The following is a 22,660-nucleotide window of genomic DNA, read 5'->3' as shown; positions in this document are numbered from 1 at the left end:
GAGATCTATCAGAACACAGCACAGAGCACCTGGGAGGTGGTAAGCTCTCTACCCCCAGCAGTGGTCGACTTCATGGGTTTGAAAAAGGAAGCCCTATACTGGGCAAGTTGTTAGAGCAGCTCTGCTCTAGTCTCTTCCAGTGCTAACTTGGCAGGATTCAAGATGCTTACAACAATTTCATTTCTTTGTAGAGATAACCCTTTTCCAATATAACATAGCCTGCCTAGTTACATTAAAAGAAGCAGTATGATTGAGCATAGACTTTGAACCTTGGATCTAGGGTTTAAATTTCAGCTCTGGCTGCTTATTAGCTGTATGACCTCTGAGTCTCATTGTTTTCATCTGTGAAACCAGAATGTTATCTTCTCACAGGATTATTAAGAAGATAGTGAGGACATGCCCATTATAATGCCTGGCAAAAAGGTGGTACTTGAAAGATGGTAGTTATTCTTAGCATCAGGGAGAAACCCTTAATTAGGTGCTAAAGCTCTTAAAGACTCCTTTATAACCCCATGAATTATTCTTTTAATAAGGACCATAGTCCAGGACAGTCCCGGGATGTGGGGTGGGAGAGAGGCACTGAGCAGTACTAAAAAGGAGGCAGAAATCAAGAGCAGAAGCCACCACAATCTGGAATTACAAAACGGGCAGTTTTTCAGTCCACAAAATTATTATAAATACATATCTGCTTACTTTGATGCAATGAGTGAAGAGAATTCCACCTGGTAGAAATATTCCAGAGATTAGATTCCAACCCACCAGTAGGAATATCCTTCTTCGAGAGAATAAGCTCTAAATCTCCCTGAGGCTGATGGAGGATGATCCAGCAGTCTATACCATACGAGGGTTTTAATTATTCATCTACAATATAATCTCTAAGAAGGATTTTCCATTTCTATTTCTGGAAAGAGGCGGTTGGCCATTTGTAAAAGGTTACACGCTAAACACCGGAGGTCTGCAATTTCAGAAAAGCTTAGAGAAAGAAATGAGTACTGCCACTGGAGGAAAAGTCAGTACAATCTCTGGCATCAGCACTTAAGCATCATCCTTTTAACTGTAAACACCTATAAAGCTGTCAGTGTCTTATAACGAATAGCGGAATAACACATGGTATCAGCAAGCAAGTGGGAAGTTTTCCAGCTGGATCCACGCACTGTGCAGGAGTGAGGCCTATCAGAGGAGGCCCCTTGCTGGAAGTTTTTTCTTGTGATGTCAGCAGGAACTACTGTCAACAACCAATAAGAGAGAAACCGAAGTTATTGAACTCAGGCTCCTGACAAAAGGACAGAGTGAATAGCAAAATAAAAGCGAAAAAAGAAAGCAAATGTTTTCTATTTTTCACACTAAGTACGATTTAAAATAGTTAGACAGGGGTCAGCCCCGTGGCTGAGTGGTTGTTTGCACGCTCCACTTCAGTGGCCCAGGGTTTCGTCGGTTGGGATCCTGGGCGCAGACACGGCACCGCTCATCAGGCCATGCTGAGGTGGTGTCCCACATGCCACGACTAGAAGGACCCACAACTAAAAATATACAACCATGTACCGGGGGGCTTTGGGAAGAAAAAGGAAAAGTAAAACCTTTAAAAAACTAAAACTAAAAAGTAAAATAAAATAGTTAGGCAGGTGTCCTGCAAAAATGCCTACTGAAACTCTTCCCTTAGAAAGGTGTGACATGAGCTTTTAATGGTACTGGGAGAGCAATGACAGACTACAGTAATTTTTTATTTCATTTATATAGCATTCTTGAAAGGAGAAAATTATGGCGATGGAGAACAGAGTCGTAGTTGCCACTGTTTGCTGGGGGGGGCGGGGGGGAGGGAGATGGTGGCTGTGGCAATAACAGGTAGCACAAGGGATCCTTGTGATGGAACTGCTCTGTATCCTGATCGCAGTGACGGAGACATGAATCTACGTGTGACAATATTGCACAGAACTTTACACACACACAAGTGAGTGCATGTAAAACTGGTGAGATCTGAGTAAGGTACCAATATTATGTCAATGTCCTGGTTATAATACTACACTGTAGTTAAGCCAGATGTTACCACTGGGGGAGACTGGAAGAAGGGTCTAAGAGATCTCACTATATTATTTCCTATAACTAATTGTGAATTTAAAATTATCTCAAAATAAAAAGCTAAAAAATATTTAAAAACTGGAAAACTCTGCAAAACTTTAGCTCTCTGGAGAATGCAAAAGGTCTGACAATACTCAGCATTTTTGTGAACACATTTTAAGGTCACAGTGGACTAGCCTAATGTGAATTCCCAAATTAGTGCAGAGAAGTTACAATTAAGTCTCATTACTGAATTGCTAAAAGCAAGGTCTCAGTGCAAGGTAAGTGACTCATCTCAGCAATTTTCACCTCTGGCTTTGATTTTTGCACCTGAAGGCCACAGAGGTTTTGGGTGCTATCATCACAATCCAGGCAAACCACCCACAGTCTGCAGGGCTGTTCAAAACCACAGGGTTTCAGCACAACGCTGCACATCAAACGTGCAGACGAAAGTGTCATGGAGGTAAATTAGCGCCATTCAAAAACTACTTGGGTGTTGTAATGTTCCCATCTGGTTTCTTACTTTGATAGTCAGTGTGTGTGTGGGTGGGGAGGAGCAAGGCTAGTTAGCAGTTAGGGAGCCCGGCTCTAGCTGCAGTTCTGACAGAGGCATTTGAGAGAAAGAATCCTTAAAATGAAAACTGATATACTCGCCTGTGGAATTGAGGAGTGCACCAGGAGAACCCTACGCAGGATGAATACAGAAAGGCAGTGCATCATACACCACTGCTTCATTCTCGATGAGGCCCATGGCAAAGTTTAGTGGCAATACCTAAGCAGAGATACTAATATAATGTACATTGGTGGGGAGAAAAAAAAGCACTGAAAATATGCACCCTGATTTTCTTTAGTTTTTTCTTCCTGATTTCTTAGATTTATAATAAAAAATAGGCTAAGAAAAAAATCTCACTGTAATTCTTAGTTTCTTGTAAATTCCCAACATTACGCAGCTTTCATTTCAGCACAGACAGACAGGGAGGCTACCAAGAGACAAGTCCCCTCAATTCCCTACTTCAGTCCAGTTCCAAAGAGGCCCGTGGTATGATCAATTATCAGTGACAACGAAGGGTGCTCACAAAATCTTTACAGAAGCTTTATATTATTTTGAAAATACATCTAAGTGAATAAAGGCATTAGATTTTTCTCATTTTTTCATTATGACTGCTTCAAAAATGCAATTATTTTCTACTTTCTATAACCATATACATAACTTTCTGTATCCTTTGTCATTAACAAAATTTTCTATCAATGACATATTTTCATCAATCTCTTTACTGTCTTGTACGGCAAGGATGTACCTCTGCTCCAGGATTCTCCTCCCCTCTCCGATCCCTAGAAGACATCCTCTTACATTTTTGTCAAAAAAAAAAAAAAGCAACAAAAAACATACGGGGCAGCCCATTTGCATAGTGGTTAAGTTCACATGCTCTGCTTCAGCGGCTCGGGGTTCACCAGTTTGGATCCTGGGTGCGGACCTACACACTGCTCATCATGTCATGCTGTGGTGACATCCACAGAGAAGAACTAGAAGGACTTACAACTAGGATATACAACCATGTACTGGGGCTTTGGGGAGAAAAAAAAAAGAGGAAGATTGGCAACAGATGTTAGCTCAGGGCCAATCTCCCTCAAAAAAGAAAGATATACACACATACACACACAGACATATACACACACACACAGAATGTAAAATTATGTACACACTCACACACACAAATACTTCAAATGAAAGAATGATCTCCCTATAGAAGCGTTTCAGTAAGGATCATACAACTCGAATTCATTAAAACACAACCTTGAGCTATCTAATCCTAAAGCATAAAATTTAAAAAGGGAAGTGAAAGTTTCTTCCTTAATCATAACAGGACAACCAGCCTGAAGGGCTGGAATGACTTTAGAACATCACTCCTCAAGCCAAGACACTGCTTCAATGGCGACTGAGGTTGCCAGAGGAAATAAGATCTTGAGATTTCAGATGGTGCCAGTAAACACTTCTTGCAGCCACTTTCTCACCTTTAATTAGCAGATAAGCAAGCACATACATCCAGGCACAGAAAACCTGCCCGACACTAGGAGTTCCTTCAACCCAAATTTCAAGTGGCAGGGACTAGTCCACTGGTCCTAGGCTGCTTTGACATCTTCTTAAAGAGACTAATAAACTGCTTCTCTAGAGAAACTGCTTGTTATTTGGATTTGTATTCTCAGCACCTAAACACAGAGTCTGGTTCACAGGAAGAGTTCAGTAAATCTTTGTAAGATAAATGAGTATCTACTTCCTAAACAAAACAGTAATAGCGTTGTGGTCAGAGAATACTGTAGATAAATAGTCTTAAACAAACCACGGCTATTATTTTTGAGAATGACAATCCTAGTTCATTTCTCGGAAACGTAAACAAGACCAGAGCCCAGTGGGCATACCTCAGCGACAGCAGCGATCTGCTCCAGCGCCGCAGCGTGAAGATCCTCATCTGCGCTCTCGAGGAGGAGCTTCAGGGCCGGCAGCAGGAGGGACTGGTCAAGCAGCAGCGAGCACAGCTCCTTCACACACTGCAACCACAAGTGCAATGACATGAGTGACAGAGCAAGGGAGCACTTCGCAGCCCTCAGCTAGTCTGGCTGTCTCTTTCCACATCTTTTTCACGAGTGTGTGTCTATAAAGCACACATGGGACCACAGAGATTTGGTTTTTGGTACCTGCTTCACTCACTTCATGGTGTACTGTAAACATCTTTCCACGCTATCAGATTTTCATCTATGACACCGCTTTTAATGGCTATGCAGTATCCCATTGGATGGATATAAGACTGTAATTTATTTTCCTAAACTCTCAGAGCCCTAGTTTCTCATAAGTAAAATGGAAGTAATTATATCAACTTTGCAGTGATTTTTTTGGTCACAATAGTGTTAATGAATAATGTACAATGCTCAGCATAAGCTAGATGCTTAACAAACAAAATACCCTATTATCAATTGTTAATATTATCAACAATATCTAGTTATCATCCATGGCAACAAAGGAAATCAGCAATTTAAATATTTAAAAACCTGATTATAATTCTAATGTCCAGGTGAACTGAATGCCTGATATACTTAAGATACTGAATCTCAGGAAAACTATCTGTGGTCCAGAAAAACGAAAATGTATCTGGATCTCCACAGATGTATTTGAATTTTATTCTTAGCCCTTATCATCTGCCCGAGCCTATCATCAAGACAGCAGGCTTTTATACAAGATAACCAATGATAATCCTTCACCACAAAAGTATAAAAGAGTAGAAAATAAATTAGCACGCTATCCCTGCTGAGTTATGTGCTCCCTCGGTGTCCTGACTTGAGCTGTAACATAAAGAAGAGAACACGTGGACCAAGGAGCAGACAAGGAGTGCACCCTCATTGTACACAAGGGTGGTTTTTGAAAGAACTGAGACTCTGCCTCCGTGGCTCATCCTTCTCTTGTGCTACTCCAACAGTAGCCTATTGGAAAGGGACAGCTCAAATTGAGGATGTTTCATAACTCCATTACATCACTATAAAGCAACAATAAAATAAGGACGACACAAAGGAGCTCCTATTACAGCTCAGGACAAAGGTCTCTCTGGGATTCCACTCACTGTAGTTTTTTAGCTTTCACACAGCAAGTCTCTGCTGGAAATCAGCAAAGCCTCCAAATTTCAGATGGACGGTCAAGCTACACCAACTTGTGTGAAAACGGTCAACGTCAGCAGGGTAACAGTTTTGCAAAACATGTCCTTCAAACATTATGGATTCTAATTCAGAAAAGGGCAGTGTGCCTTAAAGCACACACAGCACACAGGATCTGGGCCAAAAAGAAATGCAGATTTTTAATCTGGGATGCCAAAACCTACAGAAAATATTTGGGAGGATGAAATATAAACTCCCGTGCATGACAATCTGGCCCAGCTGCCACATTCCAACTAGTTTCCTTTGCCCTCCTCCTGGAACGGTACAGCTCGCTCCCGCACCTGCACACTCATCAGACAGCGCTGCCCAGGAGCCCTTCCGGCCACGACACAAAGTGCTGAATCTGTGCTGCCCAACATGGCAGCCACGAGCCACAGGTGGAAAGTGTACATTTGACATGTGGCGAGTACAACTGAGGTGATGCATTTCTAATTTTATTCAATTTTACTTTAATTTAACACATAACTACTGGCTCTGGCTGCAGAATTCTGGGCTCTCTGAGACCTCTGGGTCTTTGCATACAATGTAACCTCTGCTGTTTCTCTGTCTGATTAGCCTCAATTTGTTTTTTAAGTCTCAGCTTAAAAAGGCACAGGAAAACCCCATCTCCTGTGAAGGCACCTCTGATTTCCCAGGTTTGGCACTCTCAGATTCCAACTATACTTCACAAACATTTCCTACACTGTCATCTTGCATTACTGTAATTATTCATTTGTGTATCTGCCTCACTGGAGTGCAAAAACATTTTTCCTGTTCTATATTCCAAACTTGCTTGCTACATACTATACCTACAAATATTTGTATATAATTCCCTCTCTTAACACGCATATTTGTTTATTCAATAAGTTATCGGTAATTTTTAAACAGGTATTTCTCAGAAATTTTATGATATTTAGATCAAGCCTATCCCTTGGCTGACCTCAGCCTTGATATAAATTTCTGAAATAACCTGTATACCCCTCCGAACAGGCATAGTGGATAGACGAACCATGGCCAGGCAAGGAGATTCAAGAATGGAGGAATTCATTTCATGTGAGCCACTGAGTACTTTTTCTCTCTTAGCTAACAGTTATTGGCTAAATACTCTGTATTTAAATACTATACTCTGCTTGTCAGGTATTTTTCCCCGTGTTGCAAGAGGACAGTTTACTAGATTTATAAAGGGATTTGGGAGCTGTGAGACAGGTTGCAGTAGCAAAGAGAACCAGAAAACACCTCAAAACATACACCTTCACAGCACAAACCTGCCTGGCCATCAGGACAGTGAATAACAATGAGAGGCCCTGAATGAAGAGGAGCAGGTGGGCCTGGGCCCAGAGCCAGGCAGGTGTTTGTCCTCTCTGTGGACTGCGATTAATGGTGATGCCCTGCGGCATGGCCTGTACTGATGGTTGTCAGAGAAGCAGGACTAGTCCACCAATGGTCCTTCTGTCCTCACACAACCCTCCTGCAGGTCCTGGGGTATCTTGCACCCAAAGATCTTGCAGGGCCTGCCGCGGGAGCATGGGGCACAAAGTGTACAGGAATGGGTGTCATCTGATTCTCAAACTCAAGCTCTCAACATTATCAATAGTGCCTCAACCATGAGAGAGAACAATGACAATGAGATTCAGAAGCTGGGGCTTAGTGGGGCTCATTCATTAGCTGGGTGTCCAACACCCACACCCGCCCCATAGCATCTGTGACTCTGGTTCATGCTGTGCCTCAGCGAAATCATGGACCATCAAGGTCAGTCACAAATAGCTGGAACTTAGAATTTTATATCTGTAAATGCCAAGAACCTGTTTTATGCCAATTTCTTATTCTACATATCCCCCACTCCTGAGACTGCTTCATATATTGCCATGGATACAAGCTGAGAAGAAGGATTCATAGCTTTCAAGACTGTGAGACACATGGCCTGTGAGGAACAGTGATTTTACCTTTCTGGTAATATTTTCCATCAGAAAAACCATCGCGGCCATGAGCAACAAGTACCACGAGGAAGAGCAGGCAATTACAAAAAGGCTTTCTAAAGAGTTACAAAGGAAAAAAAAAATCTCTAAATATGGGAACTTAGGGGCAGTGGGAAATGAGGATGAAGGAGACAGTAAGTCCCTTTAGGTACCCTGTCATAGACAATGAGGCAAACGCTCTTCACAAACCATGGCATAGGGCACCCGAAGGTACTGGAATAAAAAAAGGGAGTCAGGGATACTTTTACTGCTACAGCGATACTAAGTATCATGGAGCTCTGAAATTAGACTGTGTGGTATATATGGTAAAATAAACTTAAGATATTTCCATTTTGTAATAATGATGTTCCTTCCTTTGTAACAATTTTAATTTACATTTGCACACATTTAGCAATCAATAAAAATAGTACACACCATCTGAAAAGCTGCTTTAGTCATGGCATCCTAAGGAAAAATCTATAAATGGACCCAATTAAAAGACAGAAACTGAGGCAACATAACAAAAATGAAGAAGGATCACCATGGCGACAGAACTCATTTGATGATAATTATCTTCTCATCAAACTGGAACTTACTTTAAAATGGGGTTCAACCCAGTACCTTTCTCCTCACCCCAGGAGAATTGCGGACCTATGAAAGGTAGTGAATTACACGCTATGGATGAAGTAGTAAACAGACAGCCTCAGCTCATTCTCCTCTCAGGCCTGAAGCCCTTGTGGAATAGACAGAGCCAGCACCCTCTCGGGGACCATCCAATCTAACCCCTTGTTTCGGAGACCAGAACACAGAGGTCCAATGAGTCTGGCGCTTTTCTCCTGGTCACAGACCATGCTGTGGCCCAGTCTGGGACAGAACAGTACAATTTCATGCATCACTAGGGCTCCTTCTGTACTACGTATGATGTCTGATGTCCCCTGCCTCCAGGTGCCCCGGTCTTAATAAGGAAGAGAGGCAGGTAAGTCCCTTTCTGCGGTGTGGTATAGGGAGCACTCTAACAGCTGCATGCTTAAGGCACCACCTATTCTGATGTCCTTAAAATACCTAGAATCACTGGCCAGATGATTCTGAGATCAAACAAGACCACTGTAAACAAACTTACTTTATTTGTCAAAGTACTCAACCTGGCTGTAGAAGCATATGAGGGAGATGAGTCATTACAGCTATTTAACTTCTCATGTAACCGCCAACTCATTTTTTTTCCCCATAGGAAACAGAAAGTATAACTTATTATATACTAGTCACTAAAAAGAAGAATATTCTTTTCCTTCTATGTCCTGGAAGGTTCCCCTAAACTTTAAATGTAATGTTGACAGGACTTACCACTGCTATGGACTCTCAGGTACATCTATCACCCATGCCTAGGTGGCTAAAGGATAATATACGGAACTGTTCAACCCGTGATTATGTAGCTAATGGTATGATGTCAGGGTCCAAGATGCAGCGGCCACGTCCTCAGCCAACTTACATTCCTTGCCTTAGAACTGACTATGGTAAACCCAAAGCAACAAGGATATTTTAAAAAACAAATAAACTTTTCTAGGCAATGATAGAGACCCTAACACTCTCAAATCTAAGACATTGATAATCTAGACCCCAGATTCTATATGCCATTTTTGAAGGAAATACCATAAAAAAAGGGAAAAATTGACAGTAAAACTTATACAACTACATAAGACAGTTATTCAATACACATACACCTCAAGTGTAGTAAGAGTGGTTCATTTGGAAGTATTTATTTTTCAAGCCTTTGAGCATAGAGACTTGGTTTGAGGGCCTGATCCACCATGATCTGAGCCTGAAAGACGTGGAGCAAGATCCTTGCCCCTAAAGCCTCTACTTCATCAGCTATCCAATGGAGATCAAGGAACCTCCTTAGTTGAAAGTGGTGGTGAAGGCGGTGGTGGGGTGAAGGTTAAATGAGACAATGGAAGTGAAAGCCCAAGAGTGCTAATAAATGTCAGTTATTGCCATTGCCACCAGCTTGCTATATAGTACCAAGAGATCCTAAATAATGTTTTCCTAACCTAGACGCAATAGAATAGAACTGATAGGAGGACACTTCTGGCATTTGGTCCTCATCTAACAAGGCTTGCTCTCAGCTTATGCTAAAGCAAAGATGAAGCCCACGTTATTTACATGCTACCTGATGGGGGTCATAAACTCTGTTGAGTCTCCACTCTGTGCAGTATGTTGAATCTGGCCATGGGTGAAACAGCTGATACAGCTATCATCCCCACCCTCCAGGGGCTCCCAGTAGAGCAGAGCAAATCACAGGTAAATAAGCAGCTGATACAAGCAAATCACATATGACTGGGGTAAGGGGAAGTTATTTTTGTTGTTGGTACTTTAAATATTTTATAGAAGAATTTTGTCATTATGGTGTTTGGAAGACTTCTTTAAATGGATAAAATATTTTAAAATTCAATCAAAAAACACTTAGCCAGTCCCTCATTTAGAAAACAATTCATTAAATGTGCATTCATAATAAGAATATTTTCCTTGAGTGATTACAATGAGGATTCAAAGAATCATATTTACAATTTTATTTCAAGTTTATCTCCTATGTGGTAAAAACTTGAAAACCAATTAATCAATTTAGTGCCATTATCCAAATGCTTATATTTAAGACATGCAAATTGGTCAAACAATATACTGCTGAGGTTGGATCCAGGGCAGGGGGCTGTAATTAACATGTGCTTATTTTAGAATGTACAAATTTATACATATATACTACAGAAATACTCCTGTGATGGTCAAATTATGGGATCAAAGAGAACAAAGGTCAAAATGGAGGTGGCTGAGTTTTTACCATGTTTACAGAGAACAGCTATTGTGGTTATGCAATCTTATTACAATGATGTCAGAGAGTACGTAGAAATCAGAGTGGCTGGTTACCTGCCAAGAGGAGAGCTAAAGCTACTACTACGTTACCAAGTGGCCTGGTTCAGACAGAGACAACACATGAGCTACCCTGACCCCTGGAACATAAGCTTGAGCTAGACATAAAAGGGCACCCGAAAGGAACTGAAAACTGGATTACACTCTGGGACATGTAAGAGGAATCCTGCTTCAGAGCTCCCACAAGAGGAAACTACCTCAAAGCATCCTTTCAGCATTGCTTTTCTTCATTTGATCTGTTACAAATTATGGGTCTTTACCTACTGATAACTTAAGCTAAATGTTCCTCAAGTACAGTCACTGATACTGCTTATAATAAAGAGTCTGGATAAGGAAAGGGGTACTCCCCAGGAAAGCCACTTGACATATCCACTCACCTCTGCGGGGAGCATCTGCTTGGTATTATACAAAGAGCGACAGATTTTCAAAACTTCATTCCCCAGTCCTTCCTTGTTCTCCACTGTACATCTGGTTAGCATCACTGTAGCTAGTCTCACCCACGGATTACTGGTTGTGCTAGTTCTAAGAGAGAAAAATGCAAGGCACTGGAAATGATTAAAGTTATAACAATTGTGATTAGAAATTTTAAAATAGAAAAGAAACCCCACTTTTTGAACAAAAAATGCTTTGGGAAAATTGCAATCATAATCTAGATGATATGTTCCTTCAAGTCTATCTTGTAGAAAAGATAACATCTTATGGAGAAAAGGGAGATTCCCGTGGTATTGATAAGAGGCCGGTGGCATGGAGGCAGTGGGCGGATGCTGATGAGCACAGGCTGCTTTGAAGTCAGAGAACTCGGGCTCACATTCTGGCTCCTTGATTTACTACTTGGGTGACCCAGGGAAGTTACTTAAACACTCTCAGCCTACTTATATGATTCTGGGGAAGCCACTCAAGGCAATTCAATGTTTCTCTTCCGAGGCTGCTTTATTTAATGAATGATGTTTGTAATTGTGAAGTATCCCTCTTAATAGCAGGCACATCTTACTATTTACTATCTAAATAAGGGGCTTTTGTTCACCATGTAATTATGGATATGACTCTGACTATGATTCTGGGGTCAGGCAGCACTAAATGACAATAAGGGCAGGGCACAGCAGAGATCAGCTTGGAGCACAGACTGAGAAAGAACACACAAGCATATGGTGATCACACATTGCATTTCAAATACTTTTTTTTTTTTTTAAAGATTAGCACCTGAGCTAACAAGTTGCCAATCTTTTTTTTCCCCCTCTGCTTTTTTTCTCCCCACATGCCCCCAGTACATAGTTGTATATTTTTTAGTTGTGGGTCCTTCTAGTTGTGGCATGTGGGATGCCGCCTCAACATGGCCTGATGAGCGGTGCCATGCCCGTGCCTAGGATCCGAACTGGTGAAACTCTGGGGCCTCCAAAGCGGAGTGTGTGAACTTAACCACTCGGCCAGGGGACCGGCCCCAACTTCATAGAGTTTCTTATTTCCAAAACGTAAAAGCATGCAAAAGTTTGCATTTTGTTTCCCTTCTCTGGATGTCACTACCCCATGTTTCATAAAAACATCACAATTTACACTGCAAGAAACAAGTTAAAGGTACATTCACTCCATGGTTCCAAGAACAGGGTACTGATTTTACTTATAATATTTTTAAATAATTTTACTATTTATTAAGAGTCTGTTGTCTCATTAGCACAACTCTAGATTCCAGACACTAAATCCCTAAGGAACGTCTTTCCCTTGAAAAGAATTTCATTCCTCGTTCCCTGAGAAAAATGTCAAGTGCAGCAGTGACAAGGGGACTCACAATACTAGCCTTTTGCAAAGCCTTTGTGTCTCAGCTCAAACTAACAACCTGCGAGGACAAAGAAGTCTGCTTACTTCATGGAACAAACAAAGCTGTGGGAGCGTCTGGTTGACTGAGGAGTCTTCTTACGCTCAGGACTCAGCGTCTGCTTTCCGCTTCCCAAGTCTGAATTCAGCTCTCCTGCGTTTCTCTCTAACAGGCTGCCTCATTGCAGTAGAGAACCTGGTCTGCCGGCACAACGTGCCCCCTCGGGTAATGTGGCTTTGACAACACTTATTGAAATGTGTTTTTCACTAGCCAGTTGTGACACACTGGATGAAAATTATGAATCTTCCATAAGTACACATCTATTATACTTTCCATGCATTCTCCTACAAGGGTTAAAACTAAAAAACCAATGTTGGTATTAGGAAATTAGCAGTCACGTGGATCAAGGAAACTTCTTAGTTTTTAACTTTATGCAACATTCAATCATTGTCACACTATCCTTTCCTCTTTCTTGCCTTTCCCTCCCCACCCCCATTTGGGGTTTTTTTTGTTATTTTGCAAGTGCTGAAGTCATACGTTAGATTGTCTGAAGAAAAAAGATACTCAAAAGTACTTTTAAGAACCTGTTTTTAAGGATCCCACAATACATTCTCCTGTTAGGTATACACCAATCTGAGCCAGGAAAGAAGCAGAAACAGACTATTTGGCTTATCCTCTAGTTTATCCCTCAGGTAGAGGAGACAGGGCTGGTAAGAGGGGTTAAGTAGACTGGTAATGCTTTGTTCTGATTCTAACGATTTCACAAAGGAGGTTTGTAAAACACAGGTTAGCAATTTACAAATTTCATTTCATATGTGACTACAAAGATAAGAATATACCTTTAAAAATTAAGACATTTTTGGTCTATAAATGCATTAAATGTTTTAAATGTAATAAATGTTTTAAGTGAAACTGATTTTGTCTCTTGTGGGTGAGTGATCTGAAATGGTCAGTGTTCTAAAAGTAAAAGAAACTGTAAAAGTATAGTTAACTAATCTACTAGGTGTCATCTTTTGAATTAGAAAAATCCTCTTTAGACTAAGAGCTCCATTTTGAGGGTATGAAGAAATCTACAGTTCAACTCTAATAAGTTCTTAAAAAAAGAAAGCATTATGACAATCTAATGAGTGGGTCCCACATCTACTTCACATTATCATCACCTACAAGTTTGTTTTGAAACTGATTCCCAGGCCACAGTGCAGAGAATTGGATTCGGTGAGTCAAGCGTGGGACTCTGTTTTTAACAAGCCCTCCTAGGTGCTGAGGCAGCTCTGCCAAGAGAGTTGGGAACCATATGGAAATGCTGTTTCAATGCACTGTCACAGGTAAAACTGAAGGTTTTCTGATGTGAGAACCTGTACTGTAGAGCTTCAAACAGTGAAGGTAAGAACCTATTCTTAAAAGTTACATGTCAGCATACCATCTCTGCCACAAATGACAGAGATCTAAGAAACGTTTTTTCCTTTCTGAAAACCCTTGGTTAAAACACAAAACAAAAGCACCACTCTCCTTGCCTTGCTTCAGAACTGCCCAACAGTCTCATCCTAGGGCTAAGGTAAAGAGGATTTTCCACATGTTCTTTGGCAGTCTTAAACTGCTCAGAGAATAATTTATTTTCAGGAAAACACACTTCTTTCACTTCTGAGGTGCAGAGATGTGCACTGGCCCACGATGCATAAGTGCTCACGGAGTGTGGGAAGAACAAGACGAATCCTGGAGCAAGCAGACATTGGGAACAGAGGCACTGGTGCCCCTATTTTTTGCCGACGAGGAGCAGCAGTTCATGACAGACAGCATATGTACTCAGAGGAAATCTGGAACGTTCTTCCAAAGGAATCCTTGGCTGATAGCACAAGGACTGCATGATCACTCTATGCAGCTATGAGTGGCAGCTGAAAGCTCAGCATGCCGTGGAGGAAGCAACATGGCTGTGAAAGTAGCCAGTAGTTGGTTAGAACTCTGCCTCCTCCATTCAATAGCTATGTATGTGTTGCCTCAAGTGAACTTCTGAGCTTCAACTCCCTCACCTATAAAATTAGATAATATCACCTTCCCCTGTAGGTTTGTGTGGATTGATAATATAGGCAAATTGCACATAACATTGTGTGTTCTCAACAAATGGGAATTATCAATTTATTCCATACGGATTTTCAAGTTAGCATCGTAAGCTGTGTTAAGAGAGAGTCAAAAAATTTCCTGGTGAAAACAGTGGAACCAAAATTATTTTGTTGACATCATATATCAGATGTTACTATCGAGCATTGTTTGATATTTTTGAATCAAATATTTGGATTTAGGGGCAAGGAGAAATGAAAAGAAACTGCAATATTTCAAAAGCACAATTTTAATTTCCTCTACAGGCTAATATTGATTTTCTATATTTCTTTTATTGGCTCTTTTGAATGTACTGAATCTTGAAAACTAAATTCCAGACAAAAGAAATCTAATTTTATGTTAATACTTACACATATTCACATTTCATAGGTGGCCAAGCTTGCAAGAGCAAAACCAAGTGCTGAAATTCAACCTCTTGGTGACTTGATTCCAGGAGTTCGATGAAGAGAGAGTAGCGGTTCTCTTCATTCTCAATGTCAGCTATGTCCACCTGGAAGTGGAAATACATGCTTCAGAGTGGTGGCAAAGGTTTACAGAAGAATTCAAATGTGATTATTTTGATTAATCACTCTTGAAAATTTTTACAATGTATTGAGGAAAGATTCAACAACATCCCCCCCATTACCTGCCCCCCCCAAATACCTTCAAAAGCTCTGTGCCTTACCTAATTTCAAACATTTATGTTAAAAATTGTTTGGAACAAATCACAGGAAGATTCTTAATGTCCCTTACCAAAAGAAATTCAAATAAGTAGATTTCCATGGAACTGGCTTATTGGTATTTAATACATGTTAAATGCCGAATTCTTTTATGTGAAGTTATACTAGTTCACCATACTCAACATTAGCCCAATTTTTAGTTTAAATTATCCTAAGTGCATTTCTAATTTTCATTTTATCCTTATCTGAAAATGGCCTCCAAAAAACGTCTCAGAAGTTCTGAGGAGGTGCCCGGAGGTCTACAGAGGGGAAAAGTGTTAGTGAATGACTGCTCTTTTCCTTCTGAGTTATAATCTGAGTTTTTACAGAGTCTATTAGTAGGAAAGGTTTTGTGTTTAAAAAAATATTTAAAAACAAGCAAACGATATTCTCTAATGTTCCTAGCTGTGTCAATATTCCAGTTTCTATAATTAACTGCAGTATAATTAACACGTAAAGATTCCTTTACATGAAATGCAGAATCTATACAAGTTAGTTGATGCATACCATGAAAAGGAAGAGATTAGGAAAAAGTGATTCATGTTTTCAATATCATTTAGATTTCTTTCTTTTCAGAAACTGTAACAGCTTATAAATTGTTAGGACATGAATTGTATCATAGGGAAGGAAAGAGGAAAGAAACTATAAATTAAACCTTTATATGTTTCTGTTTATATTAGTGTGCAAATAATAGTTTCCATTTTTAAAATGTGTTTGGTCATAAATTTCTTTGTATAACAGCTTTTTCACATGTACACAGACTTTTTAAGAGTGTGTCTTTGTCAGGAAACAATTTTCTCCTGAATGCTCACCAATCATTTCGATTATTAGCAATTTACTTTTCAGAGCATTGACACCCATGTTTAAAATACAAATGTCAAAAATATAGTAACTTATACAATTATCCATTTCGTGTATGCACACTTGCACACTGTCTCATATTATAAGGGATTTCAAAATTAAGTCAGCTCTTAAGAAAACAGTTTTAAATTCTCTACCACTGTAACCACAAAAGCTTTACCTTATATGAGAGAAGAAAAAGGGCCTAAAAATGGACTTGAGTACATGTATTTTTAATACATGATAAAGAATACACTTTGATCATTATATACTTTGATATACAAGTGCTAATCTAGGATTTGTGTCCACATATTAAAATATCTAAATTCATGTAAATTTACCAAGATAATCTAAGCTTATCTTGTTCATTATGTCATATAAGGCTTTAAAGTAATATCTGGTAACCAAAACGCAAATGAATTTTTGTATAGAGAAAGATAAACATATGCAAGGGACTTCCAGCCCGGACAAAATGACTGATCCATTTTTTCCTACTTCTCTCTGCTAAGCACAACTATAAACTATGGAAATAATGAAAGAGATAAGCAAAGGAGAACTCTTAAAAGTAGTAAAAAGAGAGCACACTAGTTTGGTACCCCAGGACTGGAGGAACAGCACAGTAGCGGGGTGTCTTGTGTCCTCTCATGCAACCAAAGGACACTCAGACCCAGGGTTTCCTGACTCCTGACCTAGAAACAGAAGATAGCCCAGGTAAGGTCATTTTCATTAGAGTTCCAGAAGGAAAGGAGAAAGAGGGTCGTGCTGAAAGAATATTTTAAGAAATAATATCTAAAAACTTCCCAAATTTGATGGAAGATACAAACTGACAGATTCAAGAAGCTGAACTAACCCCAAACAGGGTAAACCCAAAGAAATCCATGCCAAGACACATCATAATTAAACTCTGAAAACTAAAGAAAAAGAAAAAAATCTTGAAAGCAGCCAGAGATCAACACATTACCTACAGGGAGAATAATAATCTGAATAACTGGATTTCTCATCTGAGACTATGGAGGCCAGAAAGAAATGGCACAATATTTTTCAAATGTTAAAAGAAATGCCAGCTGAAAATTCTATATACAGCAAAACTATCCTTTAGGAAAAAGGAGGAAACAAAAACATTCTCAGATAAGGAAAACTAAAAGAATCTGTCACTAACAGCTGTCATCTTAAAGACTGGCTAAAAAGGAAATTCTTCAAACAGAAAGGAAATGATAAAAGAAGGAACTAAGGAGCATCAAAAGGAAGAACAAAGAATGGGAAGAGCAGAAATATGAGTAAATACAACGGACTGTCCTTTTTCATGTGAGTTTTCTAAATTATATTTGATGATTAGAACAAAGATTAAAACACCAACTGATACTCAATTAAATGATATTTAAAGTGGGAAGGTAAAGAGACCCAAATGGAAGTGATGTTTCCATATTATACTCCAAAGCAAGGATGTCCACTCCTACCACTCTTATTCAGCATCATACTGGAAGTTCTAGCCACTGCACTAAGACAAGAAAAAGAAATGAAAAGCATACAGATTGAAAAGAAAAAAAAATAAAATAGCATTTGCAGATAACCTGGTTATCTACACAGAAAATTTCAAGAAAACTATTTTTAAAAAACCCCAAAACCATAAACCTAGAACTAGTAAATAAATGAGCAGTCACAGGATACAAAATCAACACACAAAAATCAATCACATTTCTATATATTAATAATGAACCTGTGAAAACTGACAATAAAAACATAATACCATTTATAATTGCCTCAAAGAAAATGAAATTTTTACATGCACAGAATCTATACCATAAAAATCCTAAAATGCTCATGACAAAAATCAAAGAAGATCTAAATAAATGAAGAGATACACCATGTTCATGGACAGGAAGACTCTACATAGTAAAGATGTCAATTCTCCCCAAACTGATCTACAGGTTTAATGCAATGCCTACTAAAATCCAAGCGAGGATTTTTGTAGATTTAGACAAGCTTTTATAAAATGTATATGGAAAGACATATGCCCGAGAATATCTAAAACAATCTTGACAAAGAAGAATACAGTGGGAGAAATAACTGCTCGATATTAAGGCTTATTATTTAATTACAGTAAGAAAGGTAGTGTGGTACTGGTAGAAGGATAGACACAAAAATTAATGGTATAGGACAGAGAACTCAGAAATGAATATGCCCAACTGATTTCTCATCAAGGGCAAAAGCATTTCAACAGAGGACAGATAGCGTTTTCAACAAACAGTGCTGGAGGAATCGGATATCCATAGGCAAAAAGAAAGAAAGAAGGAAACCTCAACCTAAACCTCATACTTTACACAAAAATTACTCACAGTGGATAATATTTAAATGTAAAACATAAAATGATAAAGCTTTTAGAAAAAAAAAAACATAAGAGAAAACATTGGGCTAGAGCTAGGCAAGTGCCCCAGCTCATAAGACTTGCTTGAAACGTGAGGGAGCCATGGAGAATTGTCTCGCAACAGTTTTTTGAGATGTTTAAAACACATCCTACTGAGAAAGAGTCCAAAACTAGCCTGACTTACTGCCAAACTCTGCTCTTTAGAAAAGAGTACCATAAATGCAGGTTCCCAAACATCATTTTAGATGATGAAAGAGTTAATACTTCTTCCTTTGAAGAGTAGTATTTACTTTAAAATTTAAGAAAATGATGACATACTAAGCTAAAAAAGATAAGTCTTCATAACTAGACTCAAATTTACTACTCCCCATAACAGTGACTTATGAGAGTTATTTTCACATATATTATTTTATGTATTCTTTTATCATTTATTTTAGCCCTTATAATAAATTCTGCTTATTCATTCTGGTCATTTTCAGTATTTTTCTTGGGTTTTCTACAAATTGGAATGACAAAATCTACAAAAAATGGTAATTTTGGCTTTTTAAAAAGTTACAGCTTCTCTTTCTATTTCTTGTCTTACAAGACAAGTCAACTACATTGACTAGGATGCTAAAAAATAATAATGATACTGGGCACTCTTGTTTTGTTCTTAATTTTAATAAAAATGTCTCCAAATTTTCAGTGTTGAAATAGTCAGCTATAACTAAATCCTACTGGTCAGCACAGAACATGGAGCACAGCAAACGATCAACGTACATTTCTTGCATAGATACTGTAACAAAAACAAGGATGTTATCTACTTTCTAAAAGATGGTTTGGGCCCGGTACATTTTCCTATCACAGCTAGTAAAGGTGTTCATTCATGGTTAAAAAAATTAAACAACCTTAAGTTGAAGAAAATCACTACGTCATAAAGCTGACAAATTATCTGAAAAAAAAATTAGGGAGGGAAGTATTGCTCTGAGATGATACAAGTTATAGCAAATGGGTCCATAGGTTTAGAGAAGTTGTGAGAGTGTGTGATAGCATTAATATCGCGGGAATTTAAATTCCCTCAAATACCTGAAAACAAGGCACCTGGCCGAGCATGAATATGGAACTAGGAAAGAATCCGATTCTCTGTTTTCTAGGAAGTAGTGCAGTCCACATTAAAATATTTACTTGAAGCATTCAAGTATATTTCATAAAGTATGAGAAGTACAAAGAACTGACGTATGTGCCCAAACAGCGACAATATGAAATGACTGTAGAACATATTTCAACATGGAGGAAAAGTTAACTTTCGGTGGCTATCGACTGCTCCAGCACGCCTTACTGACGAGACTGTAAAATAAACGATCAAGAGCAATTTGACTAAATGTGCAGCTTTCAAAAGAGTGCTGATAAAGTCAAAGTAACACAGAAAAATGTGTATTTTGGAGACATTACCGGACAGTTTTGAGGCTTAATTTCCTCGTCTGTAGGATAAAGATAACACATAGTCATACGATGGCTGTGAATATTAAATAAGAGAATGTGAAAAAAATAGCTAGCAAAGACTGGTACATGGTAGACACACAATAAGTGATAGATATTATTTATATTATTGTCTACATAATATGCTATATATAAAAAAGCAGAAAGCTAGATGTGTGCTATGATTTCTTCTAATAAGAATTATGTCTACAGACCAGACAGGACAGAAAAAGAAAACAAAGAAATACAGCTGTTTTAGGATAACCAAATTATGGGATAACTTGTATCTCTTTTTAAAATCTCATTTATTTGTGCAGTAAATATAGGACTTGAAATGACTCTTAAGCACTGCCTTCAACAGATCAGTGAAAACAAATTTGAGAGAAACTGCCATATGTTTCCTACACTTTGCTTTATTCTGTCCTTTTCCCCAGTGAAAAAGAAAGTAACATACCTCTTTTAACCCCTCTGTCTCTTCCCCAGTGAGCAGGGGGTGAAAATGCCCAGTATTTTCCAGGCACCATATAGTTAGCGACAACCCCATACTGACACCACTAACTAAACATCATAGGATTTAAAGGGCAAAATTCAAATGTGACTCAAACATAAGAATATCTCTCTCCCTTTTGTCTCTCTCCCTTTTGAAAGAGATGTTTCTCTCCTCATTGAATTAGGTGACTTTATAGCTCTTGCTGTAAGGCAATTTGTCAAGTAGCTACAGTCTCTTTATCAGCCACAGAGTCCCTGTCCTTGCAAAAGCAGACTGAATCACCTATTCTCAGATGAGAAGAGCTTTACTCTTAACTTTCTCTGTGGCTGCTGAAAGTATCTTAAATCGATACAAATATCTTAAGTTGAGGCATATCTCCTGAAATCTGCATTTTCCTACAGGCATTGACAGCAGCTTATTTTACCTTCAGATATTTGTGAATATGAAATAGACATTAATGCATATAAAAGTACCTTATGAATAGAAAATAATTACCAACATGTAAAGAATTAGAATTGATAGTAGTAATATTAATCACTATATTCCCATCTTCCATGTAAGCTGATGAGCTGTTAGACGGGCTCTAAGGGACTCCCATGATGACCTGATTTAAAGTCGCAAAGTAACTGTGCAATTCCTTTCATGCACACAATAAAGTGAGACGGAACTGCCTCTGTACGCAGAGCTTCAAAATACAAAACAAAAAACCCAAACTCCACACTTCAATAGATCTATAGAAACACAAAAAGGCAACAGAGCTGACTTCTAGGAACATGAGACCTCTGTCTGTTAAAGCTACTCCTTTTATAAGGTTTCAGGTGGCCAATGCTGCCTGTTATGTCCACTGGATCTAACCAAGATCTCAGGTGAAGGGAAGCCAAACGCTTAGAAGACCAAAAAGTCATAAACTGTCGGGCTACCTGTTGGACATAGTCATAAGCTGTGACACTACCCCACCGATCTACGCAGTATTTAGACCAGTACCTGGCACCCAGTAAGTACTCAATAAACAGTATTATTACTATTAATTATAGTAATGTATTATTATTAGACAAGAAAATATAAAACAGAACATAAATTATGATCACGCACATTTCTGAGTATTTATTACATAGAAAATATAAAATTGTGCAAATAGTACTAAAGTTTAAATATTAAAAGTAGGGTAGCTATTTTTCTGGCAGATTTTCCCATTTGTATGGCAGAGAACTAAAGAATAAATGCAGTTATTCAGAGAATTTTATCAGTACTTGATCTTGCATTGCTTGTAATAAAGGCCAAAAGTGTTGTGGAGACAGCCCGAAGGCTCACACAAGCTTCCTTAGCCCACGCGAAGGGGAGAATACCCACCACAGGAAGGGTGACCTCATAAGGAACAAAAGTGAGAGACTGAGTCTTTCCTGCCTTTGCCTCTAGGTCTGGTGATGAGCACAAACTTAGTCTCTGCTTCTCTCCTGAGGCATATTTGGAAAATGAGTGCCTATTTGTGAACTGCTCAAGAATAAATGGTTCTCAACTGCCATAAAAAGTCTCTCCTAGGGCATAGCAAACACACCCTTAGGATGAGGGGAACCCAATGAAAGAACAATAATTTATGTTCCCAAGGGGTTTCCAGATGTTTGGAAGCTGTACGTGTGGGTGCATAAAATAAACACATAGAAACATACAGAAAAGGCTAGCAACTGCAATTCTGAGCCATGTTTTACAGCATTCTACTTATTTTTATTATATCTCTAAACACAGAAATTATACAATAAAACATCCCATAATCACTTCCCATAAGTGCTATTGTAACTTCAACACATAACACATATTTTCATATGGCTAAATATAATATTTTATGAAACATTTTTAAATGAGGCATATGAAAGGGGAAAATACTTTGTGTTAAAATAAGGGGAGGAAAGATTTTGTCTTACAAATTTTTTCTCTAGGATAAACAACCAATCATGCCATATGAGCTCCTATGGATATATGTATGTTTGCTTTAAAGAACTGCTATGGAAGCTAATTTTTTAAGGCCAAACTTTGTTTTTTAGTTAAAATTGATGAAGTATTAATAGAACAATTCACAGAGCTGGAGATCTTTTCACTGCAGTGTATCATTTAGTGTAAGCCACTTAATAGCTCTGTGACCATTTAAAAATACCTCTCCGAGCCTCAGCGTTTTCATATGTAAAAATAAGGTAATAACACCTAACCTATCAGGTTACTTTGAGAATAATATAACATTACATAATACAATATAATACACATACAGATACACACACCTTT

General features: G+C 38.7%; 1 protein-coding gene across 1 annotated transcript in view; it reads right to left on the bottom strand.

Annotated features, from left to right (window-relative positions):
• The window catches only part of NBAS (NBAS subunit of NRZ tethering complex), a 331,777-nt gene that overhangs the window by 5,557 nt on the left and 303,560 nt on the right, over positions 1-22,660 (bottom strand). The window contains exons 49-51 of the mRNA XM_070574395.1: positions 14,886-15,025; positions 10,988-11,132; positions 4,474-4,602 (exon numbers count right to left, since the gene is read on the bottom strand). Of these exons, the coding sequence (XP_070430496.1) occupies positions 4,474-4,602; positions 10,988-11,132; positions 14,886-15,025 (414 nt within the window). The remainder of the gene's footprint in view (positions 1-4,473; positions 4,603-10,987; positions 11,133-14,885; positions 15,026-22,660) is intronic.

Source organism: Equus przewalskii, chromosome 14, assembly GCF_037783145.1.
Source record: "Equus przewalskii isolate Varuska chromosome 14, EquPr2, whole genome shotgun sequence".
NCBI classification, from domain to species: Eukaryota; Metazoa; Chordata; class Mammalia; order Perissodactyla; family Equidae; genus Equus; species Equus przewalskii.
Note: the sequence above shows the minus strand (reverse complement) of the source record. Positions and strands in the feature narration are given on the sequence as shown.